The sequence below is a fragment of the Salmo salar genome, chromosome ssa04, assembly GCF_905237065.1.
Source record: "Salmo salar chromosome ssa04, Ssal_v3.1, whole genome shotgun sequence".
Taxonomy (NCBI): Eukaryota; Metazoa; Chordata; class Actinopteri; order Salmoniformes; family Salmonidae; genus Salmo; species Salmo salar.
The window spans coordinates 52,071,772-52,095,532 of NC_059445.1; the positions used below are offsets into that span (position 1 = coordinate 52,071,772).

General features: G+C 42.5%; 1 protein-coding gene across 7 annotated transcripts in view; it reads left to right on the forward strand.

Moving 5' to 3' along the window:
- Window positions 1-23,761, forward strand: part of mink1 (misshapen-like kinase 1) — a 59,606-nt gene that overhangs the window by 11,265 nt on the left and 24,580 nt on the right. For all 7 annotated transcript variants that reach the window (XM_014197479.2, XM_014197480.2, XM_014197475.2 and 4 more), the window contains exons 2-11: window positions 9,822-9,887; window positions 11,393-11,575; window positions 11,780-11,890; window positions 12,053-12,143; window positions 13,565-13,695; window positions 13,776-13,830; window positions 17,411-17,489; window positions 19,104-19,279; window positions 22,550-22,619; window positions 22,798-23,011. In XM_014197479.2, coding sequence (XP_014052954.1) covers window positions 9,822-9,887; window positions 11,393-11,575; window positions 11,780-11,890; window positions 12,053-12,143; window positions 13,565-13,695; window positions 13,776-13,830; window positions 17,411-17,489; window positions 19,104-19,279; window positions 22,550-22,619; window positions 22,798-23,011 — 1,176 coding nt within the window. The remainder of the gene's footprint in view (window positions 1-9,821; window positions 9,888-11,392; window positions 11,576-11,779; window positions 11,891-12,052; window positions 12,144-13,564; window positions 13,696-13,775; window positions 13,831-17,410; window positions 17,490-19,103; window positions 19,280-22,549; window positions 22,620-22,797; window positions 23,012-23,761) is intronic.

The window sequence follows — 23,761 nt, forward strand, 5'->3', positions numbered from 1 at the left end:
TGATGTGTCGTTTAGGATGCAATCCTACTCAAAATAAAGTGGGGTGGAACAAACTGGAGATGGTGACTAGGGCTGTTACGGTGACCGCATTATTATTACGAGTCACGAAGGCAGTCAAATTCCATGTGACCGTTTAGTCACGGTAATTAGGCTTCTCCAAACTCTGATGCTGCTCATGGTCATTAGTAGCCTACAAAACTTGCTAACTGCAACGGTACTCCGCACTCCATTGTCTCTCTAACCACTCTGACATCAATGCAAATGTAATCGAAAATCTAATCAAACACTTAATGAGAGCCCATGTCCTCATATTGCGCAACATTTCTATGGGCTATGCAATTGCATGAGGCCTATTATATTTATTTCTCAACTTCCCTAATATTAAGCACATTGCTTCTCTTTACAACAGCAGTATAGCCTACTTGGCTGGCATGATAATGAACCACGGGAAAAGTGCCCTCCAATCGCTATTTTAGTGCATTGATGTATTTTTTTCACCTGCCCCTGTTTCAAGTAAGGTGCATGATTAATGGTCCATTCTAAATCAAAACAAATTTCACCCATAATTTAGTATATGTAAAGACACGATTAAATCAAGAATAGTATGATGGGTAACAATATTAGCCTATCACTTGTGAATTATACATAATCACTTGTGAATGATGCCCCGGGTAAGGCAAGAAACAATGCCTTTTTTTGTGCGAATTTTTTGAATCATATTCGCGCACCTCATGTAGCCTAGTCCCATAGGCCTATATGTTTTGATAAGGTTTGTATCACAACTAAAGATGCCAAATACCTTCTTAAAATTAAGCACATTAATCCGCTTTACATGGGGTGTAGAGCCTTACTGGCATACATAAGCAGCGCGTGAGTTTCAAGTTTGTGGAAGATCATTTTCACCATAAAAATGCACCTTCATAATAAAAGCATTACATGTATAATCACATTTGCGGTCACTTTTGATAATGGTCTTTTCCCGCTAATGAAACATTTGTGCTTATAGCCTACTGCTGTGTGCAAATTGCTGCGCTTATAATATGAAGAAATTAGAGGTCGACCGATTGTGATTTTTCGATACCGATTATTGGAGGACCAAAAAGGCCGATACCGATTACTCGGCTGATTTATAAAAAAAAGTTTTATTTGTTTGTAATAATGACAATTACAACAATACTGAATGAACACTTATTTTTACTTAATATAATACATCAATAAAATCACTTTAGCTTCAAATAAATAATGAAACATGTTCAATTTGGTTTAAATAATGCAAAAACAAAGTGTTGGAGAAGAAAGTAAAAGTGCATTATGTGCCATGTAAGAAAGCTAACGTTTAAGTTCCTTGCTCAGAACATGAGAACATATGAAAGCTGGTGGTTCCTTTTAACATGAGTCTTCAATATTCCCAGGTAAGAAGTTTTAGTTTTTAGTTATTATAGGAATTATAGGACTATTTCTCTCTATATGATTTGTATTCCATATACCTTTGACTATTGGATGTTCTTATAGGCACTTTAGTATTGCCAGTGTAACAGTATAGCTTCCGTCCCTCTCCTCGCTCCTACCTGGGCTCAAACCATGAACACATCGACAACAGCCACCCTCAAAGCAGCGTTACCCATGCAGAGCAAGGGGAAACAACTACTCCAAGTCTCAGAATGAGTGACGTTTGAAACGCTATTAGCGCGCACCCGGCTAACTAGCTAGCCATTTCACATCGGTTACACCAGCCTCATCTTGGGAGTTGATAGGCTTGAAGTCATAAACAGCGCAATGCATTGCGAAGGGCTGCTGGCAAAACGTACGAAAGTGCTATTTTGAATGAACGCTTACGAGCCTGCTGGTGACTACCACCGCTCAGTCAGACTGCTCTATCAAATCATAGACTTAATTATAACATAATAACACACAGAAACATGTGCCTTAGGTCATTAATATGGTCAAATCCGGAAACTATCACATTTATTCTTTCAGTGAAATACGGAACCGTTCCGTATTTTACCTAACGGGTGGCATCCATAAGTCTAAATGTTCCTGTTACATTGCGCAACCTTCAATGTTATGTCATAATTACGTAAAATTGTGGCAAATTAGTTCGCAACGAGCCAGGCGGACCAAACTGTTGCATATACCCTGATTCTGCGTGCAAGGAACGCAAGAGAACTGACACAATTTCACCTGGTTAATAATGCCTGCTAACCTGGATTTCTTTTGGCTAAATATGCAGGTTTAAAAATATATACTTCTGTGTATTGATTTTAAGAAAGGCATTGATGTTTATAGTTAGGTACAGTCGTGCAACGATTGTGCTTTTTTCGCAAATGCGCTTTTGTTAAATCATCCCCCGTTTGGCCAAGTCGGCTGTCTTTGTTAGGAAGAAATAGTCTTCACAGTTCGCAACGAGCCAGACGATCCAAACTGCTGCATATACCCTGACTCTGTTTGCAAGAGAAGTGACACATTTTCCCTAGTTAAAAGAAATTCATGTTAGCAGGCAATATTAACTAAATATGCAGGTTTAAAAATATATACTTGTGTATTGATTTTAAGAAAGGCATTGATGTTTATGGTTAGGTACACGTCGGAGCAAAGACAGTCCTTTTTCGCGAATCCGCACCACATCAATTATATGCCATGCAGGACAGGCTAGATAAACTAGTAATATCATCAACCATGTGTAGTTAACTAGTGATTATGATTGATTGATTGTTTTTTATAAGATAAGTTTAATGCTAGCTAGCAACTTACCTTGGCTTCTTACTGCATTCGCGTAACAGGCAGGCTCCTCGTGGAGTGCAACTTAAAGCAGGTGGTTAGAGCGTTGGACTAGTTAACCATAAGGTTGCATCCCCAAGCTGGCAAGGTAAAAATCTGTCGTTCTGCCCCTGAACAAGGCAGTTAACCCACCGTTCCTAGGCCGTCATTGAAAATAAGAACGTGTTCTTAACTGACATGCCTAGTTAAATAAAAATACAAAATAAAATAGGCAAATCGGTGTCCAAAAATACCGATTACCGATTTATGAAAACTTGAAATCGGCCATAATTAATCGGCCATTCCGATTAATCGGTCGACCTCTAGAAGAAATAAACTATTAGGTTATCAACATTGCGTCAAACATTTTTGGGGATGCTAGTGGATGTATTCATTTGGGATCTATCGCATCCCACAACTGTCCCAGACTATGTTTGGAATATTTATTTCTCACACAGAATAGAAAAGGTAAACTTTTGTACTATGGGGATATTAGATCTTAGTGCTTTTTCTGTTCGTTAGGCCGACTCATCTTGTTGGCTGAAAAAGTAAATGTGGACAGTTCTTCCAATATCTTCAATATGCACCTCGGAATTGGATAAGGATGTGCGCAGCTGCTTTGCCGATGTGTCTGTCTTCACTTGTAGCCTGTGAGAAAGACCCGATCACGTGATGAAGAGCCATGTGAGTGAGAGGTGCTTCGGAGCTTGCAGCACCCAGGGAGAAGTGGAAATTATTATTCACTGCTCAAAAAATAAAGGGAACACTTAAACAACACAATGTAACTCCAAGTCAATCACACTTCTGTGAAATCAAACTGTCCACTTAGGAAGCAACACTGATTGACAATACATGTCACATGCTGTTGTGCAAATGGAATAGACAACAGGTGGAAATTATAGGCAATTAGCAAGACACCCCGAATAAAGGAGTGGTTCTGCAGGTGGGGACCACAGACCACTTCTCAGTTCCTATGCTTCCTGGCTGATGTTTTGGTCACTTTTGAATGCTGGCGGTGCTTTCACTCTAGTGGTAGCATGAGGCGGAGTCTACAACCCACACAAGTGGCTCAGGTAGTGCAACTCATCCAGGATGGCACATCAATGCGAGCTGTGTCTGTCAGCGTAGTGTCCAGAGCATGGAGGCGCTACCAGGAGACAGGCCAGTACATCAGGAGACGTGGAGGAGGCCGTAGGAGGGCAACAACCCAGCAGCAGGACCGCTACCTCCGCCTTTGTGCAAGGAGGAGCAGGAGGAGCACTGCCAGAGCCCTGCAAAATGACCTCCAGCAGGCCACAAATGTGCATGTGTCTGCTCAAACGGTCAGAAACAGACTCCATGAGGGTGGTATGAGGGCCCGACGTCCACAGGTGGGGGTTGTGCTTACAGCCCAACACCGTGCAGGACGTTTGGCATTTGCCAGAGAACACCAAGATTGGCAAATTCGCCACTGGCGCCCTGTGCTCTTCACAGATGAAAGCAGGTTCACACTGAGCACGTGACGGACGTGACAGAGTCTGGAGACGCCCGTGGAGAACGCTCTGCTGCCTGCAACATCCTCCAGCATGACCGGTTTGGTGGTGGGTCAGTCATGGTGTGGGGTGGCATTTCTTTGGGGGGCCGCACAGCCCTCCATGTGCTCGCCAGAGGTAGCCTGACTGCCATTAGGTACCGAGATGAGATCCTCAGACCCCTTGTGAGACCATATGCTGGTGCGGTTGGCCCTGGGTTCCTCCTAATGCAAGACAATGCTAGACCTCATGTGGCTGGAGTGTGTCAGCAGTTCCTGCAAGAGGAAGGCATTGATGCTATGGACTGACCCGCCCGTTCCCCAGACCTGAATCCAATTGAGCACATCTGGGACATCATGTCTCGCTCCACCCACCAACGCCACGTTGCACCACAGACTGTCCAGGAGTTGGCGGATGCTTTAGTCCAGGTCTGGGAGGAGATCCCTCAGGAGACCATCCGCCACCTCATCAGGAGCATGCCCAGGCATTGTAGGGAGGTCATACAGGCACGTGGAGGCCACACACACTACTGAGCCTCATTTTGACTTGTTTTAAGGACATTACATCAAAGTTGGATCAGCCTGTAGTGTGGTTTTCCACTTTAATTTTGAGTGTGACTCCAAATCCAGACCTCCATGGGTTGATAAATTGGATTTCCATTGATTATTTTTGTGTGATTTTGTTGTCAGCACATTCAACTATGTAAAGAAAAAAGTACTTAATAAGATTATTTCTTTCATTCAGATCTAGGATGTGTTGTTTAAGTGTTCCCTTTATTTTTTTGAATTCTAAGGAAATCTTGTCTGCTTAGTGTAGCACACAGCAATATGGCGTAGCCAGATCAGGACCTAACATAAGGACAACTCAGTGTATGCTATTCTGTTCTTCTGAAATAGACTACATTTTCTTCTTATCTTGTTTCTCTAGAACAGTCTAAAATAAATAATGGATTTATTGTGAAGGTGTAGGCTATATTACATGGATTTATTTGAATTTTTAAAACACAAAGATCCAACGGCTTTTAAAATGAGAAGTTAAACATAAAGGACAAACAAATGCAGATCCTCGGTCGCTGACTTTCCGGGACCAGATACCTTTTAACATATCTGTAAAATGACATGAATTTGTAATGTGGGCCATCATATCATCAAACAAAGACTAAGGAGCATCTAACAGGGTGGAGTATAGTTTGATAAAGGGAGATTTTAATATCTCTCACCAACACACACTAGCAATTTCAGTACAACGAATGACAGACCAGACCTCTCAAGGCAATGCTATTTAATTCTCCATTTTGAGAGAGGGCTCTGAGAGGGATGATTCACTTGAGCTTATTGTTTGATAGCTGTCTTTATAACACCCACTCTGCCTGCTGCACATCAACACACACACACACACACACACACACACACACACACACACACATAGCTTACAAGTTGAACCTACAGTAGGCTAGTAATAGTGCATGACTGTGACTTCTCTTTATGTAGAAGACTCAGATTATAGTGGTGTAGTTGTTTGAATAGGCTAAATTCTTCATGAGACCCCACATCAGAAAATGTCAGGTGGTCTGACAAGTGTCAACACACATTGAATCAACGCTTACCTTCAACTCCCACATCTGTTCTAGGCTATTTGTTGACCGACCGCCCCCTTACAGACACCGTTGTTGTTTTTCATTATTGGACGTTTTTGATGGTAGTGTGAGTCTAAAGGCCTAATTATTTGTGATTGTGATAGGCTTACTTGTCCAGGGAGAGAGGAATATTCAAATTGTCAGCTGGTTTTCTCTAGGTAAGTACACAGACATTAGGGGAGTCTTCTGACACACACAAAGATCCAACAGCATTGTCAATGGATGGAGTTTGCACTTCTGCACCCGTTAAGTTGACGGAAGTGAAGTTACCAGTTGGTCCACAGTGTGTTGCTCTCATGCTCTGTCTGTGATCAGTGTTGACAGTTTGTTGCTGGTACAGCCCTCCGCACTCCTTAGCTTTAATACAGCTCCACCCTCCCCCTCAATCTCTTTATTTCTTCCCTCTCTTCTCACTCTGCGTTGGACGTGGGCGATGCTGCCATCTCTCTCTCCTCCCTCTGGATGATTGCATTAGCCTCCTCTATTCCATCGTTCCCTGTCATTTCATTCATTTCCCCTGTTTTGAACACTTGTACTCAAGAGCTTTTACTCCAACCCTTTTGTCAGTCTGTTGCTGCTGTTTCTCCTGCTCCTAGTGCTCCTCTTACACACAGCATAGATGCACTAATTGGACCGTTTGTCATTCCCCCTGTTTATTCCATATTTTTCTCTCAAACCCCTAATGCTTACATCTATGCATGTACGCCTCATTCTCTTGTACACCTCTCTCTCACCTCTCCTTGTATGATTTCTCCCTGTTAAAGACAAACACTGGAAAAAGTCAGGAATTGACAGACCCATTATTGAAACAATATGAAAGCAGGATGGTCACGCTGTACATTTCCAACCTAAACCAGCAGCAGGCCCACCACCCAAAGATCCTACAGGCCATATTGAATCACACTGTGGAACTGGGTGTCTCTTCTTTCTTTTCCTATCCGGGGAAAAAAGCGATGACTGATGTTAATATTTCGTTTGAAGTAGCTATTATGAACGTCACCTGTGGTTTTTATCTTATGGTGGGGGAAAAAAATAGAAAAGTCAATTACTCCCTTCCCTATAACGCACGTGGTGGATGGATGATGTCTAAAACATCTCTATCTCTCTGTGCCTTCAAAACGTATTCATACCCCGTGGCACTCACTCATGTCATCATGAAGTGCTTTGAGAAGCTAGTCAAGGATCATATCACCTCCACCTTACCTGTCACCATAGACCCACTTCAATTTGCTTACCGCCCCAATAGATCCACAGACGATGTAATCGCCATCACACTGCACACTGCCCTATCCCATCTGGACAAGAGGAATACCTATGTAAGAATGCTGTTCATTGACTATAGCTCAGCATTCAACATCATAGTACCCTCCAAGCTCATCATTAAGCTAGAGGCCCTGGGCTCAACCCCACACTGTGCAATTAGGTCCTGGACTTCCTGACGGGCCGCCCCCAGGTGGTGAAGGTAGGAAACATCTCCACTTCGCTGATCCTCAACACAGGGGCCCCACAAGGGTGTGTGCTCAGCTCCCTCCTGTACTCCCTGTTCACCCATGACTGTGTGGCCATGCATGCCTCCAACTCAATCATCAAGTTTGCAGACGACACAACAGTTGTAGGCTTGATTACCAACAACGACGAGACAGCCTACAGGGAGGAGGTGAGGGCACTCAGTGTGGTGTCAGAAAAACAACCTCTCACTCAATGTCACCAAAACAAAGGAGATGATTGTGGACTTCAGGAAACAGCAGAGGGAGCACCCCCCCTATCCATATCGACGGGACAGCAGTGGAGAAGGTGGAAAGTTTTGACTTCCTCTGCGTACACATCACGGACAAACTGAAATGGCCACACACAGAGACCATATGGTGAAGAAGGCACAACAGCGCCTCTTCCCTCATGAGGCTAAAGAAATATGTCTTGTCACCTAAAACCCTCACAAACCTTTACAGATGCACAATTGAGAGCATCCTGTCGGGCTGTAACCGCGAGGCTCTCCAGAGGGTAGTGCGGTCTGCACAACGCATCACTGGGGGCAAACTACCTGCCCTCCAGGACACCTACAGCACCCGATGTCACAGGAAGGCCAAAAAGATAATCAATGACAACAACCACCCGAGCCACTGCCTGTTCACCCCACTACCATCCAGAAGGCGAGGTCAGTACAGGTACATCAAAGCTGGGACCGAGAGACTGAAAAACAGCTTGTATCTCAAGGCCATCAGACTGTTAAACAGCCATCACTAACACATACAGACTTAAAATCATTGGCCACTTTAATAAATGGATCACTAGTCACTTTAGTAATGTTTACATATCTTGCATTACTCATCTCATATGTGTTTACTGTACTTTATACCATCTATTGCATCTTGCCTATGCCGATCTGTCATTGCTCATCCATATATTTATATAATATTCAAATCCTTTACTTAGATTTGTGTGTATTATGTATTTGTAGAATTGTTAGATATTACTTGTTAGATATTGCTGCACTGTTGGAACTAGATGCACAAGCATTTCGCTACACTCGCAATAACATCTGCGAACCATGTGTATGTGACCAATAAAATGTGATTTGATTTGATACACCTTTACTTATTCCACATTTTATTCTATTACAGCCGGAATCTATTTTATAAAAAAAAAAAAATTCTACACTCAGTACCCTATAATGACAAAATGAAAATGTTTTTAGATATTTTTACACATCTATTGAAAATGTTAATGCAAAAATATCTAATTTACGTAAATATTCACACCCCTGAGTCAATACTTTGTAGAAGCACCTTTGGCAGCGATTGCAGCTGTGAGTCTTTCTGGGTAAGTCTCTTAAGAGCTTTTCACACCTGGATTGTGCAACATTTGGCCATTTTTATTATAAAAAATGTATTCAAGCTCTGTCAAATTGGTTGTTGATCATTTCTAGACAACCATTTTCAAATCTTGCCATAGATTTACATCAAAACTGTGTTGTATTGGATTTGCCACAAACATAAAACTTTGTAATCAGGACAAAAAGTTAATTGCTTTGACATGTTTTTTGCAGTATTACTTTGTGCCTTGTTGCAAACAGGATGCATGTTTTGGAATCTTTTTATTATGTACAGGCTTCCCTTTCACTCTGTCAACTAGGTTAGTATTTTGGATTAACTACAATGTTGTTGATCAATCCTCAGTTGGAACTGTTTTAAAGTCACCATTGGCCTTCCAATGAAATCCCTGAGTGCTTTCCTTCCTCTCCGGCAACGGAGTTAGGAAGGATGTATCTTTGTAATGACTGGCTGTATTGATACGTCATCCAAAGTGTAATTAATAACTTTACCATATTCAAAAGGATATTCAATGTCTGCTTTTTAAAAAAGTTTTTAGCCATCTACTAATAGGTGCCCTTCTTTGTGAGGCATTGGAAAACCTTACAGGTCTTTGGGGTTGAATCTGTATTTGAAATTCACTGCTCGACTGAGGGACCTTACAATTATCTGTATGTGTGGGGTACAGAGATGAACATGTTAACACTATTATTGCACACAGTGAGTCCATGCAACTTATTATGTGACTTGTTAAGGACATTTTTACTCCTGAGCTTATTTAGGTTTGTCATAACATAGGTTGAATACTTATTGACTCAAGACATTTCAGCTTTTCATTTTTTCTTAATTTGTTAAAATCACAAAAACAATATTCCACTTTGACTGTGTGTGTGCTTGGGCCAGTGATAAATCGCAGTTGAATTCATTTTAAATTCAGGCTGTAACACAACAACATTTTGAAAAAGTAGAGGTGTATCAATACTTTCTGAAGGCCCTCCATGTGCTCACCATGTCTGCCTCGGCATCTTGTCTCCCAGTCCGTCTGGCCTGGTTGTCTGGTGTGTCTCTGTCTGACAATCTTAATGAATCTGTCCATCTTTCTTCCAGGACCCAGCAGGGATCTTTGAGCTGGTGGAGGTGGTTGGCAATGGGACCTATGGACAGGTGTACAAGGTAAGACAAGACGTATGGATGGGGCTTGGATCATCGATCCAGCGTAGGTGAGAGACACTGAACCACCGAGTCGATTTAAGCTTATATTGAGACTGAGTGTCTCCCCTTATCAAACCCTCGTTGTGGTAGTAAGTCTGAGATTAGGCCAGATTAATGCAGCTGTGCTGGATCACGCTGAGGCTGTCAGTCTGAGGAGCCGAGAAGACTGGTAGTAGTAATGAGAAGATGGAGAGAACTAAAAAGTAGAGATGAAGAGAAAATGATGTGGTGAAACACACAGCATAATCACTCTCAAAACAGATTAAACCAGGGCAGAGTTCCTTTAACTATTAGAGAATTTTTGCTCAAAGTTAGGATGTATTTTTAGAGCTGACATCTGCTCTACTAGCCTTCAGTTTCTTGTTTTGATTGACCAGTTAAGACAGGGGTTCTCAAACTTTTTGGGGCCTGGAACCCCTTTTGTGATAGCAAATTAATCATTGACCCCCTCATAATCATAACACAACTCGAGTGAGATAAAAATAGCATACAAGAAGTTCTACTATGACTTTGGCAGGGCATGACCAGACGTACCAAGTCTCGGGCCCTTGGAAGGAACTTTTTTTAGCAACATTTTCGAAAATAGTATTTTGCCGTTTTCAAGCTAATTTCCTGCAATTCTACACTTTTTGTCATGGGGCAGAGTTTTTGTTGCAGCTTTCTGGTTAAAATCCTGCAATTCGATACATTTTGAGGCAGAGAGAAAAAAGGAGGCAGTTTTGAAGCTTGAATTGCAGTTAATTACATGTTAAAAAAAAAAGATTTTAAGGGGAATACAATAAGTATTAAGTAAAAAAATGTATAATTGGTGGAGTACTGTGAATACCAATATCCCTATGAGCCTCCCAGGCCCATTGCCCAGGGTTAAGAGCATACATTTTTGATTAAAGGAGCTATATGTCATATTTTTGCATTGTAATTTCAGAAAATGTCCTTAATATACCTACAGTAATAGTGGAATGATGGTGTTTCACAATATTTCCCCCCCTAAAATTCTATTGGGTACACACAAAATTGCATTCTAATGATGCAGCCTTCTTATTGGTGTGTGTTTGCTAGCCCCCAGTCAATTTGACAACGAGACGGCCCATCTTTTGTTGACCAATAAGAAGGCTGCACCATTTTGTCTGTGCCCAAGAATTTTTTTTGTGGAAACAAATCTGTGAAACACTATCATTCCACTATTACTGTAGATATATTGAAGACATTTTCTGAAATTACCATGCAAAAATATGACAAATAGTACCTTTAATATTATTATATTGTATTACAGCGTATAAACTTATTCCATGGATACCTTGGCCAAAATTTGTTTAATCTGTTAGTAATATTCATTAAAAAAAAGCAATGAAAAATAAATAAATAATATATATATTTATCTTTTGTGGTCTGGCCTCGGACCTGCGCAGACACCACTTTAAGAACCCCTGAGTTAAGATGATCAAGTCTACTCTGCCTTTATTCAGGGGCGTCACGTTAAGACGGGCCAGCTGGCTGCCATCAAGGTAATGGACGTGACAGAGGAAGAAGAGGAAGAGATCAAGGCTGAGATCAACATGCTGAAGAAGTACAGCCATCACCGCAATATTGCCACCTACTACGGAGCTTTCGTCAAGAAGAGCCCACCTGGACATGATGACCATCTCTGGGTCAGTGTGATGGCTGTTGTCCCTGTCTGGTGGTATAATCTGAGGGAGAGCTTCATTATTTAATGTGCTGTCTCTGATATCCATGAATGGCTTAATGCACATAAATAATATTAGGATTACTGCAGGCAGCATTATTTATTACAGTGAATATTGCAGTGTGTCTGTGTGTGTTTATGTGTGCTAAGTTCCGTCCTGTCTGTGTAGCTGGTGATGGAGTTCTGTGGGGCGGGCTCCGTGACAGACTTAGTGAAGAACACCAAAGGTAACTCTCTGAAGGAGGACTGGATCGCTTACATCTGCAGAGAAATCCTCAGGGTGAGAAACCACACTGCACCCAACCGTAGAACCATTATACAACAGTCTGAGTCTTTAGGCCAAGCACTAGCGTAAATCCCTACAGTGGAAAAGCACAATTACAGACTCCCTCCAGAGGGAGTCGAACCCCTGACTGAACTCTGACCTCTCTTTGATACCCAGGGCCTCTCGCACCTCCACCAACACAAGGTCATCCACAGAGACATCAAGGGCCAGAACGTGCTGCTGACGGAGAACGCAGAGGTCAAACTCGGTGAGAGGATGGATGCTATACTGTTCATGTGTTTGCTCTGCTGCTTGTTGTGTGTTATCTACATAGGTTTATATGTGCCGTGTGTGGGCTTGTTGTGATGAATATGTAATCCTGAGCTCTATTCTATCAATCTAGTTTGAGGAGTTAATGAGGTAACTTTGGTCAACTCTGAGTTCAACTCGGGATAACCGGGACCACAAAATTGGCTCACCTTTTAGCCAGGTACATTTCTTTGGCAACGAATCCTTCAGATGTAATCTTGCCCGCGGCAGGCTAACTACATTTATACTGAATGTAGTGTCTGAGCGGCGAGTTGAGGACAAATGAAATCAGATTCCCTCCCTCTCTCAAAGATTACGTCATTATCCAGTTCACCTGAACAGCTTCTACCCCCAAGCCATAAGACTGCTAAATAGTTAGGTATATACTTAACCAATAGCTACTCGCACGATCTGCATTGACCATTTTTTGCACTCTTTTGACTCATCCAAAAGCTGTTACTGTTTATCTATATGTTCATGTCTACCTCAATAACTTTGTACCCCTGCACATTGACTCGGTACTGGTACCCTGTGTATTTATTCCTTGTGTTATTATTTTTCTATTATTTCTCTTTTTCTCTCTGCATTGTTGGGAAGGGCCCGTAAGTAATTATTTCACTGTTAGTCTAGATTGGTTGTTTACGAAGCATGTAACAAATACAATTTGATTTAATTTTTATAAATTTGATTTGAGGAACACAACTGATTAAATAAATGTTTTTGTGTGTAGGTGTTTTTCTATCACATTGCACATTTTAGTAATGACAAATGCACGTCACGCACAGAAACTTTTGTTTGACTTAATACAATTATTTTCTCAATAGGAGTGGGGAAAAAGGTGCTCTTATATTGATAACCACATCAAAACACACCAAAGTAATAAAATAAGGATACAATTTCTAAAAGTCTATTTCACACGATAGCCTGCTGAATTTGCAAGATACATTTTCTTTAAATTTAATTGTGGCACTGACTCAATGAAGAGTTTGGCATTCAACTAGCCATGTGCAACATGCACGTGCAGTTACAAGCCTGCTAGAATTCGCAGCAGGTGGTCAAGCAATATCCACCATTATAGTACGGATGAAGCCTGAGCTGGAATGGGCAGCTAACTGAAGCTGGCTAGCTTTAGAAAACCCTGAGTAGATCTAGCTTGCAGGGGGTATACCCCCTCTGCTCTTTGTACCTGTAAGTTACCCTCCAGTGTGTGTTTACAGCAGCTTTCCTCAGTCTCAACATTGACTCACCCTCAGGCACACTATGTATTTGTATTATTTCTTTATCTACAACTTAACTAAATCAAGACTTGAAGCGGAAGTCAAAAAAGAGAATAGCTGCTAATATTCTAATACTGACTTCTGTCTTCTCGACTGTGGCCAGTGGACTTTGGGGTGAGTGCTCAGCTGGACAGGACTGTGGGGCGCAGGAACACCTTCATCGGTACGCCTTATTGGATGGCCCCTGAGGTCATCGCCTGTGACGAGAACCCTGACTCCACCTATGACTACAGGGTAATGACCCCTTTCCATCCTAACGTGTGTCTATGTTTGTGTTTGAGAGTGGCTACTAATTCTCACTGGTGTGTCCACAGAGTGATATCTGGTCCCTGGGGATCACAGCCATAGAGACGGCAGAGGGAGCTCCTCGTAAGTACAGTACAGTGAACCCACACACACATCTGACTCCACTTTATTACCCTATTCATCTACAAACACACACACAGCCACGAAACCGCTTTATCTCCAGCTCTCAAGAACACATTCCGCATAACATAAACCTGCAGTGGAGAGATTGAATAATCTTCCTCCTGTCTCATTACTGGCCCGTAAATCAAGCCCTGTGTTTCAGAGGTGGTTCATTCACCATTGTGCTGCTCATGTAAGATACGAGGTGTGGGGGCTAATGATCTGTGGTGCTAGATCGCCTACTCTATATCAAACCGCAAGCACAACTACAAGCACATACAGGGCCTTCAGAAAGTATTCATACCCCTTGACTTATTCCACATTTTGTGTTACAGACTGAATTCAAAATGTATAAAATATATTTATGTTCCCGCCCATCTACACACAATACCCCTTAATGACAGTGAAAATATGTTTTTGGAAATTTTAGCTAATTTATTGAAATGAAATGCAGATATCTAATTTACATAAGTATTCACACCCCTTTGCTATGACTCTCCAAACTGAGCTCCCGGTGTATCCAATTTCCTTTTATCTTCCTTGAGATGTCACTACAACTTCATCCACCTGTGGCCAATTCAATTGTTTGGACATGATTTACAGAGAAACACACCGGTCTATATAAGGTCCTATAGTTGACAGCGCATGTCAGAGCAGAGACTATACCATATACCAAGTTCAAGAAACTGTCTGTAGATCTCAGAGAGAATTGTGATGAGACATATCTGGGGAAGGGTATAAAACAATTTCTAGAGTGCCGAAAATGTCCAAGAGCACAGTGGTCTCCATCATTGGGAAATGGAAAAGATATGGTACTACCAACACTGAGCATCTGGACAAGAAGGAACTTTGTCAGGGGGGTGACCAAGAACTCAATAACCACTCTGACAGAACTACAGAGTTTTTGGGCTGAGATGGGAGAACCTGCCAGAAGGACAACTGTCTCTACAGCATTTCACCAAGCTAGGCCCACCCACTTGGGAGACTGGCCCACCCACTGGGGAGCAAGGCCCAGTTAATCAGAATTAGTTTTTCCCCACAAAATGGCTTTATTACAGACATGAATACTTGTCATTTACATCAGCTGTCTGGGTGGCTGGTCTCAGACGATCCCGCAGGTGAAGAAGCCTGATGTGGTACATGTAGTCTACGGTTGTGATGCCGGTTGGACGTAATACCAAAATCTCTAAAACAACGTTGGAGGCGGCTTATGGTAGAGAAATTAACATTACATTTTCTGGCAACAGCTCTGGTGGTCATTCCTGCAGTCAGCATGCCAATTGCATGCTCCCTCAACTTGAGACATCTGTGGCATTGGGTTGCGTGACAAAACTGCACATTTTAGAGTGGCCTTTTATTGTCCTCAGCACAAGGTGCACCTGTGTAATGATCGTGCTGTTTAATGAGCTTGATATGCCACACCTGTCAGGTGGATGGATTATCTTGGCAAAGGAGAAATGCTCACTATCCGGGATGTAAACTAATTTGTTCAGTATAATACATTTTTGAATTCAGGCTGTAACACAACAAAATGTGGAATAATTCAAGGGGTATGAATACTTTCTAAAAGCACTGTATCACCGCACACTGCTCCCACTGTAGGCAGCTTTGAAGGGGGGGGTGCCTAACTGGAGGAGTCCCTCTCGGAAGCCTGGTGCTGTTGCTGTACCCACCTAGTATGCAAGACATAGCCCATGGGTCGTTCAATGAAATTAGTGGCTTTTTGTGTCCCTTTTGATATTTTAAGAGAGTGTGCACAAATATTTAATTTTAAAAGCCTGTGATATTAAATGAAGAGCCCTCTAATATAGACCACATGAAAAATTCAATAAATCATTTTTTTTATATGAATGAAGACTTGCTAAAATGAAGCATTTTGACATAACCCTCTGTGCACCCTTTTTGACTTCAAGGAAGATTTGAACCCACTTACATTTCATCATCATTATAAAGCCCTAGTTATGATGTTGCATTGACAAGGTCATTTCTGGCAATTATTATTTATTTAGTGTTATTATTGGTTCCTTTTAAGGTAAAATAAAAAAACTGTACCCTCATTTTAAAGGTCAACCCTGTTAGGTGAACTGAATGCATTTTAATATGGCGAAACTATTCCTTAAAAAAACAAAACATTTCCAAACAGACATTTTAACATCTTATGGTAAAAGCAGGTGAGCTGGCTCTACTCTTTTTGGCCAAGTTCTGTTGTTTTGTGGTGGAAAACTGAGCGTGTCAAGCATAACAAGTCAACCCTGTTATACATCGATAGACAGGCTAGAAATGTTTTAATTTCATTCATGAAGCTTGCATTCAATTTTCCCTCGCTGTAGCATACAAGCTTCCATTCCCCCTGTCTCAAGGGGATTTATGGCATATTTCTTTTGTTTGTATTATCTTTTACCAGGCTAGAAATGATCTAATGTGTTATTCTTCTACATTCATTTCACATTTACACAAACTTCAAAGTGTTTCCTTTCAAATGGTATCAAGAATATGCATATCCTTGCTACAGGCAGTTAGATTTGTGTATGTCGTTTTAGGCAGAAATGTAAAAAAAGGGTCCGATCCTTAAAATGAAATCGCCAACCCCGTTACTTTACTTAGCACTTAATAGGCACTTACTATAGTAATTTAGTTTATTTAACCTCTTGAGATGGGAAAACAAATTGGTGTGGTGTGCAGTCATTAATTATGCAACATGGACTTACATTCTCACTAATACAGTGTTAGTTTCTACTGGTTACGGTGGGATACTACTGGCTAATTGTTAGCTAGCATTGCTGTTGTTTTTCAAAACCTTACCAAACCACCCTGTGGTCTGACATGAGCAGACTAGTTTCACTCATTTGTACAAACTGACATACATTCTGTTGTGTTGACTAGATGTGCAAAACAGGTGAAACGTGCCCATCTGTCTGTACAGGTATCACGTTTAAGTTCCCACAGATGCACATACAGAACATATACAGCACAAACCTAATACATGTGGAGAGTAAGGAATGGCCAACTTAAACTGGTCATGTAATCATTGTGTAGTCACAAAGTTCTGAAATGAAACCCACTGAATGCCTTGGGCAGTATCAGAAGTAGCGCCAGTGTATGCATTCTAGAATGCATCTTATTGTTGAGCTGATAACCTAACCAGACAGGTTTTGCTAGCTACGCTGGGAAGACGAGGAGTAACAGTGTTGCTCAAACAAGACAATGGGCCAATAGGTGTGCGGGAACAAAGAAAGGATAAGGATTGGGATTAGGAAGACCACAGATATTGACTGGGAGTAGCTAGGCTATTAGTGTCACAATTCTCTGCATAGAATTATGTGATCCATTACAAGTGTATACTGTATAGTAATATACTACTAGTATTTATACTGTATAGTAATATACTACGTATTTATACTGTATAGTAATATACTACTGGTATTTATACTGTATAGTAATATACTACTGGTATTTAAATTCTGTTTTAATTTAAATGCTTGGTGGGTATAATACCTTTCCCCCATACCTCTCGCTCTCCCCCCTCTCTCTCCACCTCCAGCTCTGTGTGATATGCACCCTATGAGAGCTCTGTTCCTCATCCCGAGAAACCCTCCTCCTAAACTCAAGTCCAAGAAGTGGTGAGTGTGCTGTTTAGATTCTGCTGTTATTTTTTCTGAAACTTCAGTTTTATTTTAGGACATTTTGTCTTGGCTCCCCTCACTGCCCTCCATCCCTTCCTCTGCAGTGATAAGATTACTTCCTTACCCTAGCCCTGCTGCGCTTCACGGAACTATTTACATCCAACACCAGCTGGCCATGGATTCCTTTCATACACTGTACTTACCACTGGAAGTTCAGTGGCATGTCAGAAATGTTATCACTAAGTCAAGATTAGGGCTGTGGCGGTCATGACATTTCCTCAGTTCGTTATTGTCATGCAAAAGACTGCCAGTCTCACGGTAATTTACCGTTTAATTAACATAAACACGTTTAGTATCTCCAGGCCTCAACACATACACGCCGCTGATACGCGCCTTTGGAACATCTACATTAAAACGTAGTATAATATATCAATTTAATATACACCACCACAATAAATCCATGATTTATGTTATTCAGGTCTAAAGAAACATGATATGAAGAAAATGTATTTCAGAAGAACAGAATATGAGTTGGCCTACTGTAGGACTATGTTATTTGGCTATGCTCTTGCTTTAGGCTGTTCATTTAGCTGACAAGATATTCTTATGTCCAGTGCCATTATTTTATTTTATAGTACGAAGAATATAATTGAACTTAGCTGAATAAAGTAGAAAGGATATTTTTACCATTACATAGCAAGTGCGCTATTATTATTATTATTATTAATTATGCTATTATGAAGTGGCTATGTTGAACGTAAAAGTGATAATTTGAAACAAGTCCTATATTCTAGATTTAGAGTTATTTGGCAACTTTAGTTGTGAATGATACAAACCTTAGAATGCCTTAGAAATCAACACATATATGGGCTGTATGATGCTACTATTGATGGTTTGAGAAAGTAGCAAAAACAGCTTGCGCTCTGTTCCTCTGCCTAATCAGTCAGTTAACATGACCTTCATGAATTCTGAAGACTTTAGGTGCTTATTTTGATTACATGCATGCTTCAAAATTCATTCACAAAAGGATCTCATAGAACTCTTCTAAGCCTGTGTTTACCACAGGCCTTATTTTCGGTGTTTATCCAAAAAACAACAATTCTTTCCCCATTAATTCCCCCATAGCAATGGCTGAACTCATTTCCGTTTTTTAGGACTACAAACTGGGGAGCTCTATTAGTCCAGTAGTCACCAACCAGTCGATAACCGAGGCATTCCTAGTTGATCACCAAACGTTTCTGAACAAAGCCCAATGATAAAAGCCTTGCGTTCCCATGAAAATAGCAGTGAAAGATGTACCTAAGGAGCACTGTTGTACATTGCCACTTTAATTGTATGGACACCGACTGTCTTTCTGTCTCTATTTCACTCTCCCACGCACACAGACCTTTCCTGTTCTTCTTCTCTTTTTGTGAACACTCATCTTGGGATAGTTTTCATTCCCAATTACATGTGACCTACATTCCCAATTACATGTGACCTACAGGAGATACCAGGCCTCCTAAAAGTCCCACTCACACCAGCTGTCCCATCTCTGTCCACCAAACAGCTGTTACTCAACACGCTCCTCTGCCTCACCCTCCTCTGACACTCATTACCCCCCCCCTTCAGGTCTAAGAAGTTTATAGATTTTATTGAGGGCTGCCTGGTGAAGACGTACACCAGCCGTCCGTCCACAGAGCAGCTCCTGAAGCACTCGTTCATCCGGGACCAGCCCACAGAGCGCCAAGTCCGCATCCAGCTCAAAGACCACATCGACCGCACACGCAAGAAGAGGGGAGAGAAGGGTGAGAGAGGGAAGGGCCGGCCTGAGCCTGACTGAGGCCTCTGTAATTTGGGTTGAGCTATTTTGTGTTTTCCATATAATGGTTGTTGGAGACTGGGGTGGGGTGTATTATGGTATGGAGGGTGGGGGTTAGGTGTATTATGGTATGGAGGGTGGGGGTTAGGTGTATTATGGTATGGAGGGTGGGGGTTAGGTGTATTATGGTATGGAGGGTGAGGGTTAGGTGTATTATGGTATGGAGGGTGAGGGTTAGGTGTATTATGGTATGGAGGGTGAGGGTTAGGTGTATTATGGTATGAAGGGTGGGGGTTAGGTGTATTATGGTATGGAGGGTGGGGTGTATTATGGTATGGAGGGTTAGGTGTATTATGGTATGGAGGGTTAGGTGTATTATGGTATGGAGGGTTAGGTGTATTATGGTCTGGAGGGTGGGGGTTAGGTGTATTATGCTATGGAGGGTGGGGGTTAGGTGTATTATGGTATGGAGGGTTAGGTGTATTATGGTATGGAGGGTTAGGTGTATTATGGTATGGAGGATGGGGGTTAGGTGTATTATGGTATGGAGGGTGGGGGTTAGGTGTATTATGGTATGGAGGGTAAGGTGTATTATGGTATGGAGGGTGGGGGTTAGGTGTATTATGGTATGGAGGGTAAGGTGTATTATGGTATGGAGGGTGTGGATTAGATGTATTATGGTATGGAGGGTGGGGGTTAGGTGTATTATGGTATGGAGGGTGGGGGTTAGGTGTATTATGGTATGGAGGGTGGGGGTTAGGTGTATTATGGTATGGAGGGTGGGGGTTAGGTGTATTATGGTATGGAGGGTGGGGGTTAGGTGTATTATGGTATGGAGGGTGGGGGTTAGGTGTATTATGGTATGGCGGGTGGGGGTTGGGTGTATTATGGTATGGCGGGTGGGGGTTAGGTGTATTATGGTATGGAGGGTGTGGATTAGGTGTATTATGGTATGGAGGGTGGGGGTTAGGTGTATTATGGTATGGAGGGTAGGTGTATTATGGTATGGAGGGTGGAGTGTATTATGGTATGGAGGGTTAGGTGTATTATGGTATGGAGGGTGGGGATTAGGTGTATTATGGTATGGAGGGTAAGGTGTATTATGGTATGGAGGGTGAGGGTGGGGTGTATTATGGTATGGAGGGTGGGGGTTAGGTGTATTATGGTATGGAGGGTGGGGGTTAGGTGTATTATGGTATGGAGGGTAAGGTGCATTATGGTATGGAGGGTGGGGGTTAGGTGCATTATGGTATGGAGGGTGGGGGTTAGGTGTATTATGGTATGGAGGGTAAGGTGCATTATGGTATGGAGGGTGTGGGTTAGGTGTATTATGGTATGGAGGGTGGGGTGTATTATGGAGGGTGAGGGTGGGGTGTATTATGGTATGGAGGGTGAGGGTGGGGTGTATTATGGTATGGAGGGTGAGGGTGGGGTGTATTATGGTATGGAGGGTGAGGGTGGGGTGGGGTGTATTATGGTATGGAGGGTGAGAGTGGGATGTATTATGCTATGGAGGGTGAGGGTGGGGTGTATTATGGTATGGAGGGTGAGGGTGGGGTGTATTATGGTATGGAGGGTGGGGTGGGGTGGGGTGTATTATGGTATGGAGGGTGAGGGTGGGATGTATTATGGTATGGAGGGTGAGGGTGGGGTGTATTATGGTATGGAGGGTGAGGGTGGGGTGTATTATGGTATTGAGGGTGAGGGTGGGGTGTATTATGGTATGGAGGGTGAGAGTGGGATGTATTATGGTATGGAGGGTGGGATGTATTATGGTCATTATAAGTACGCATGTTTGCAGTACTACAGTGCATTCGGCAAAATATTCAGACCCCTTCACTTTTTCCACATTTTGTTACGTTACAGCTTTATTCTAAAATGGATTTTTTTTTCACTCATCAATCTACAAGCAATACCCCATAATGACAAGGAAAAAACTATATAATACATTATTTACCTAACTATTCAGACCCTTTGTTATGAGACTCGCAATTGAGCTCAGGTGCATCCTGTTTCCATTGATCATCCTTGAGATGTTTATACAACTTGATTGGAATCCACCTGTGGTAAATTCAATTGATTGGACATGATTTGGAAAGGCGCACAACTGTCTATATAAGGTCCCACAGTTGACAGTGCATGTCAGAGCATAAACCAAGCCATGAGGTCAAAGGAATTGTCCGTAGAGCTCAGAGATAGGATTATGTCGACGCACAGATCTGGGGAATGGTATCAAAACATTTCTGCAGCATTGAAAGTCCTTCAAGAACACAGTGGCCTCCATCATTCTTAAATGGAAGAAGTTTGGAACCAACAAGACTCTTCCTAGGCCAGATGGAAGCCACTTCTCAGTAAAAGGCACATGACAGCCTGCTTGGAGTTTGCCAAAAGGCACCTAAAGGACTCTCAGACCATGTGAAACAAGATACTCTGGACTGATGAAACCAAGATTGAACTCTTTGGCCTGAAAGCGAAGTGTCACATCTGGAGGAAACCTGGCACCATCTCTACGGTGAAGCATGGTGGGGGCAGCATTATACTGTGGGGATGTTTTTCAACGGCAGGGACTGGGAGAATAGTCAGGATTAAGGGAAAGATGAACGGAGCAAAGTACAGAGAGATCCTTGATGAAAACCTGCTCCAGAGTACTCAGGATCTCAGACTGGGTCGAAGGTTCACCTTCCAACAGGACAATGACCCTAAGCACACAGCCAAGACAATGCAGGAGTGGCTTCGGGACCAGTCTCTGAATGTCCTTGAGTGGCCCAACCAGAGCCTGGATTGAACCTGATCGAACAGCTCTGGGGAGACCTGAAAATAGCTATGCAGCGACGCTCCCCATCCAACCTGACAAAGCTTGAGATGCTCTGCAGAGAAGAATGTGAGAAACTCCCCAAATACAGGTGTGCCAAGCTTGTAGCGTCATACCCAAGAAGACGCAATGCTGTAATCGTTGCCAAAGGTGCTTCAACAACGTACTGAGTAAAGGGTCTGAATACTTATGTAAATGTGTTATTTCGGGTATTATTTAAAAAATATATATAATTTGCAAACATTTCTAAAAACCAGTTTTTGCTTTGTAATTATGGGGTATTGTGTGTAGATTGATGAGGTGAAAAAAATGATTTAATCCATTTTAGAATAAGGCTGTAACGTAACAATGTGGAAAAAGTCAAGGGGTCTGAATACTTTCCGAATGCACTGTAGATGCTATGCGTTCTCAATTCTGTTCTCTCTCTTACTGTCTTTGTTTCAGAGGAGACAGAATATGAGTACAGTGGCAGTGATGAGGAGGATGAGAACCGTGGGGAAGACGGAGAGTCCAGGTAACACAACACTACCCCAAGCAATACCGCAGTAATATAAGACCACAGTGCCCTGAGATGAATGACACAATCTCCTGCTTCTCTACTACGATCTTTCCATCACCTCATCCTGCTATATGTCTCTGTCTCTCTGCGTCGTCCTCTCTAACACTTCCAACTCTCTCTCTCCATCCTCTAGTACCTCCATCCTGAATGTGCCTGGTGAGTCGACGTTGAGGCGGGACTTCCTGCGTCTGCAGCAGGAGAACAAGGAGCGATCGGAGGCTCTGAAGAGACAGCAGGCCCAGCTGGCCGCCCAGCGCCGAGACCCAGAGGAACACAAGAGACAGCTGCTGCACGACCGACAGAAACGCATCGAGGAGCAGAAAGAACAGCGTCGCCGCCTGGAAGAGGTAATACACTGTGGTGGCTAATTTCTGCATTACCAAATGAGGAGAGTTACAAACTTCACACACCAGTCAGAGTTATACTTAAACTACATCTTTAATAATAAGAGCTTTGCATTAGCACTGACTTTCAATGATGCACCATTTCTAATGAACCATTGAAAGTGACAACACAAAAGTACAAAGATCTTTTATAGCCAAGATACACCCCTCTCAACCTACATGACGAACAACAGATACATAGAATGGTCACAAGGTTAAGATTTGTATGAAAGATATCTATAAAACATAGTAGACAGCAACTGCTGTGTCAACAGTTTTCATTGTATAGACCAGTGTCTGGTCCTCCTACTCCAAACTGGAACCGTCCCTCCCTGGTACGGTATAGAACAGACCAGTGTCTGGTCCTCCTACTCAACTGGAACCGTCCCTCCCTGGTACGGTATAGAACAGACCAGTGTCTGGTCCTCCTACTCAACTGGAACCGTCCCTCCCTGGTACGGTATAGAACAGACCAGTGTCTGGTCCTCCTACTCCAAACTGGAACCGTCTCTCCCTGGTACGGTATAGAACAGACCAGTGTCTGGTCCTCCTACTCCAAACTGGAACCGTCCCTCCCTGGTACGGTATAGAACAGACCAGTGTCTGGTCCTCCTACTCCAAACTGGAACCGTCCCTCCCTGGTACGGTATAGAACAGACCAGTGTCTGGTCCTCCTACTCCAAACTGGAACCGTCCCTCCCTGGTACGGTATAG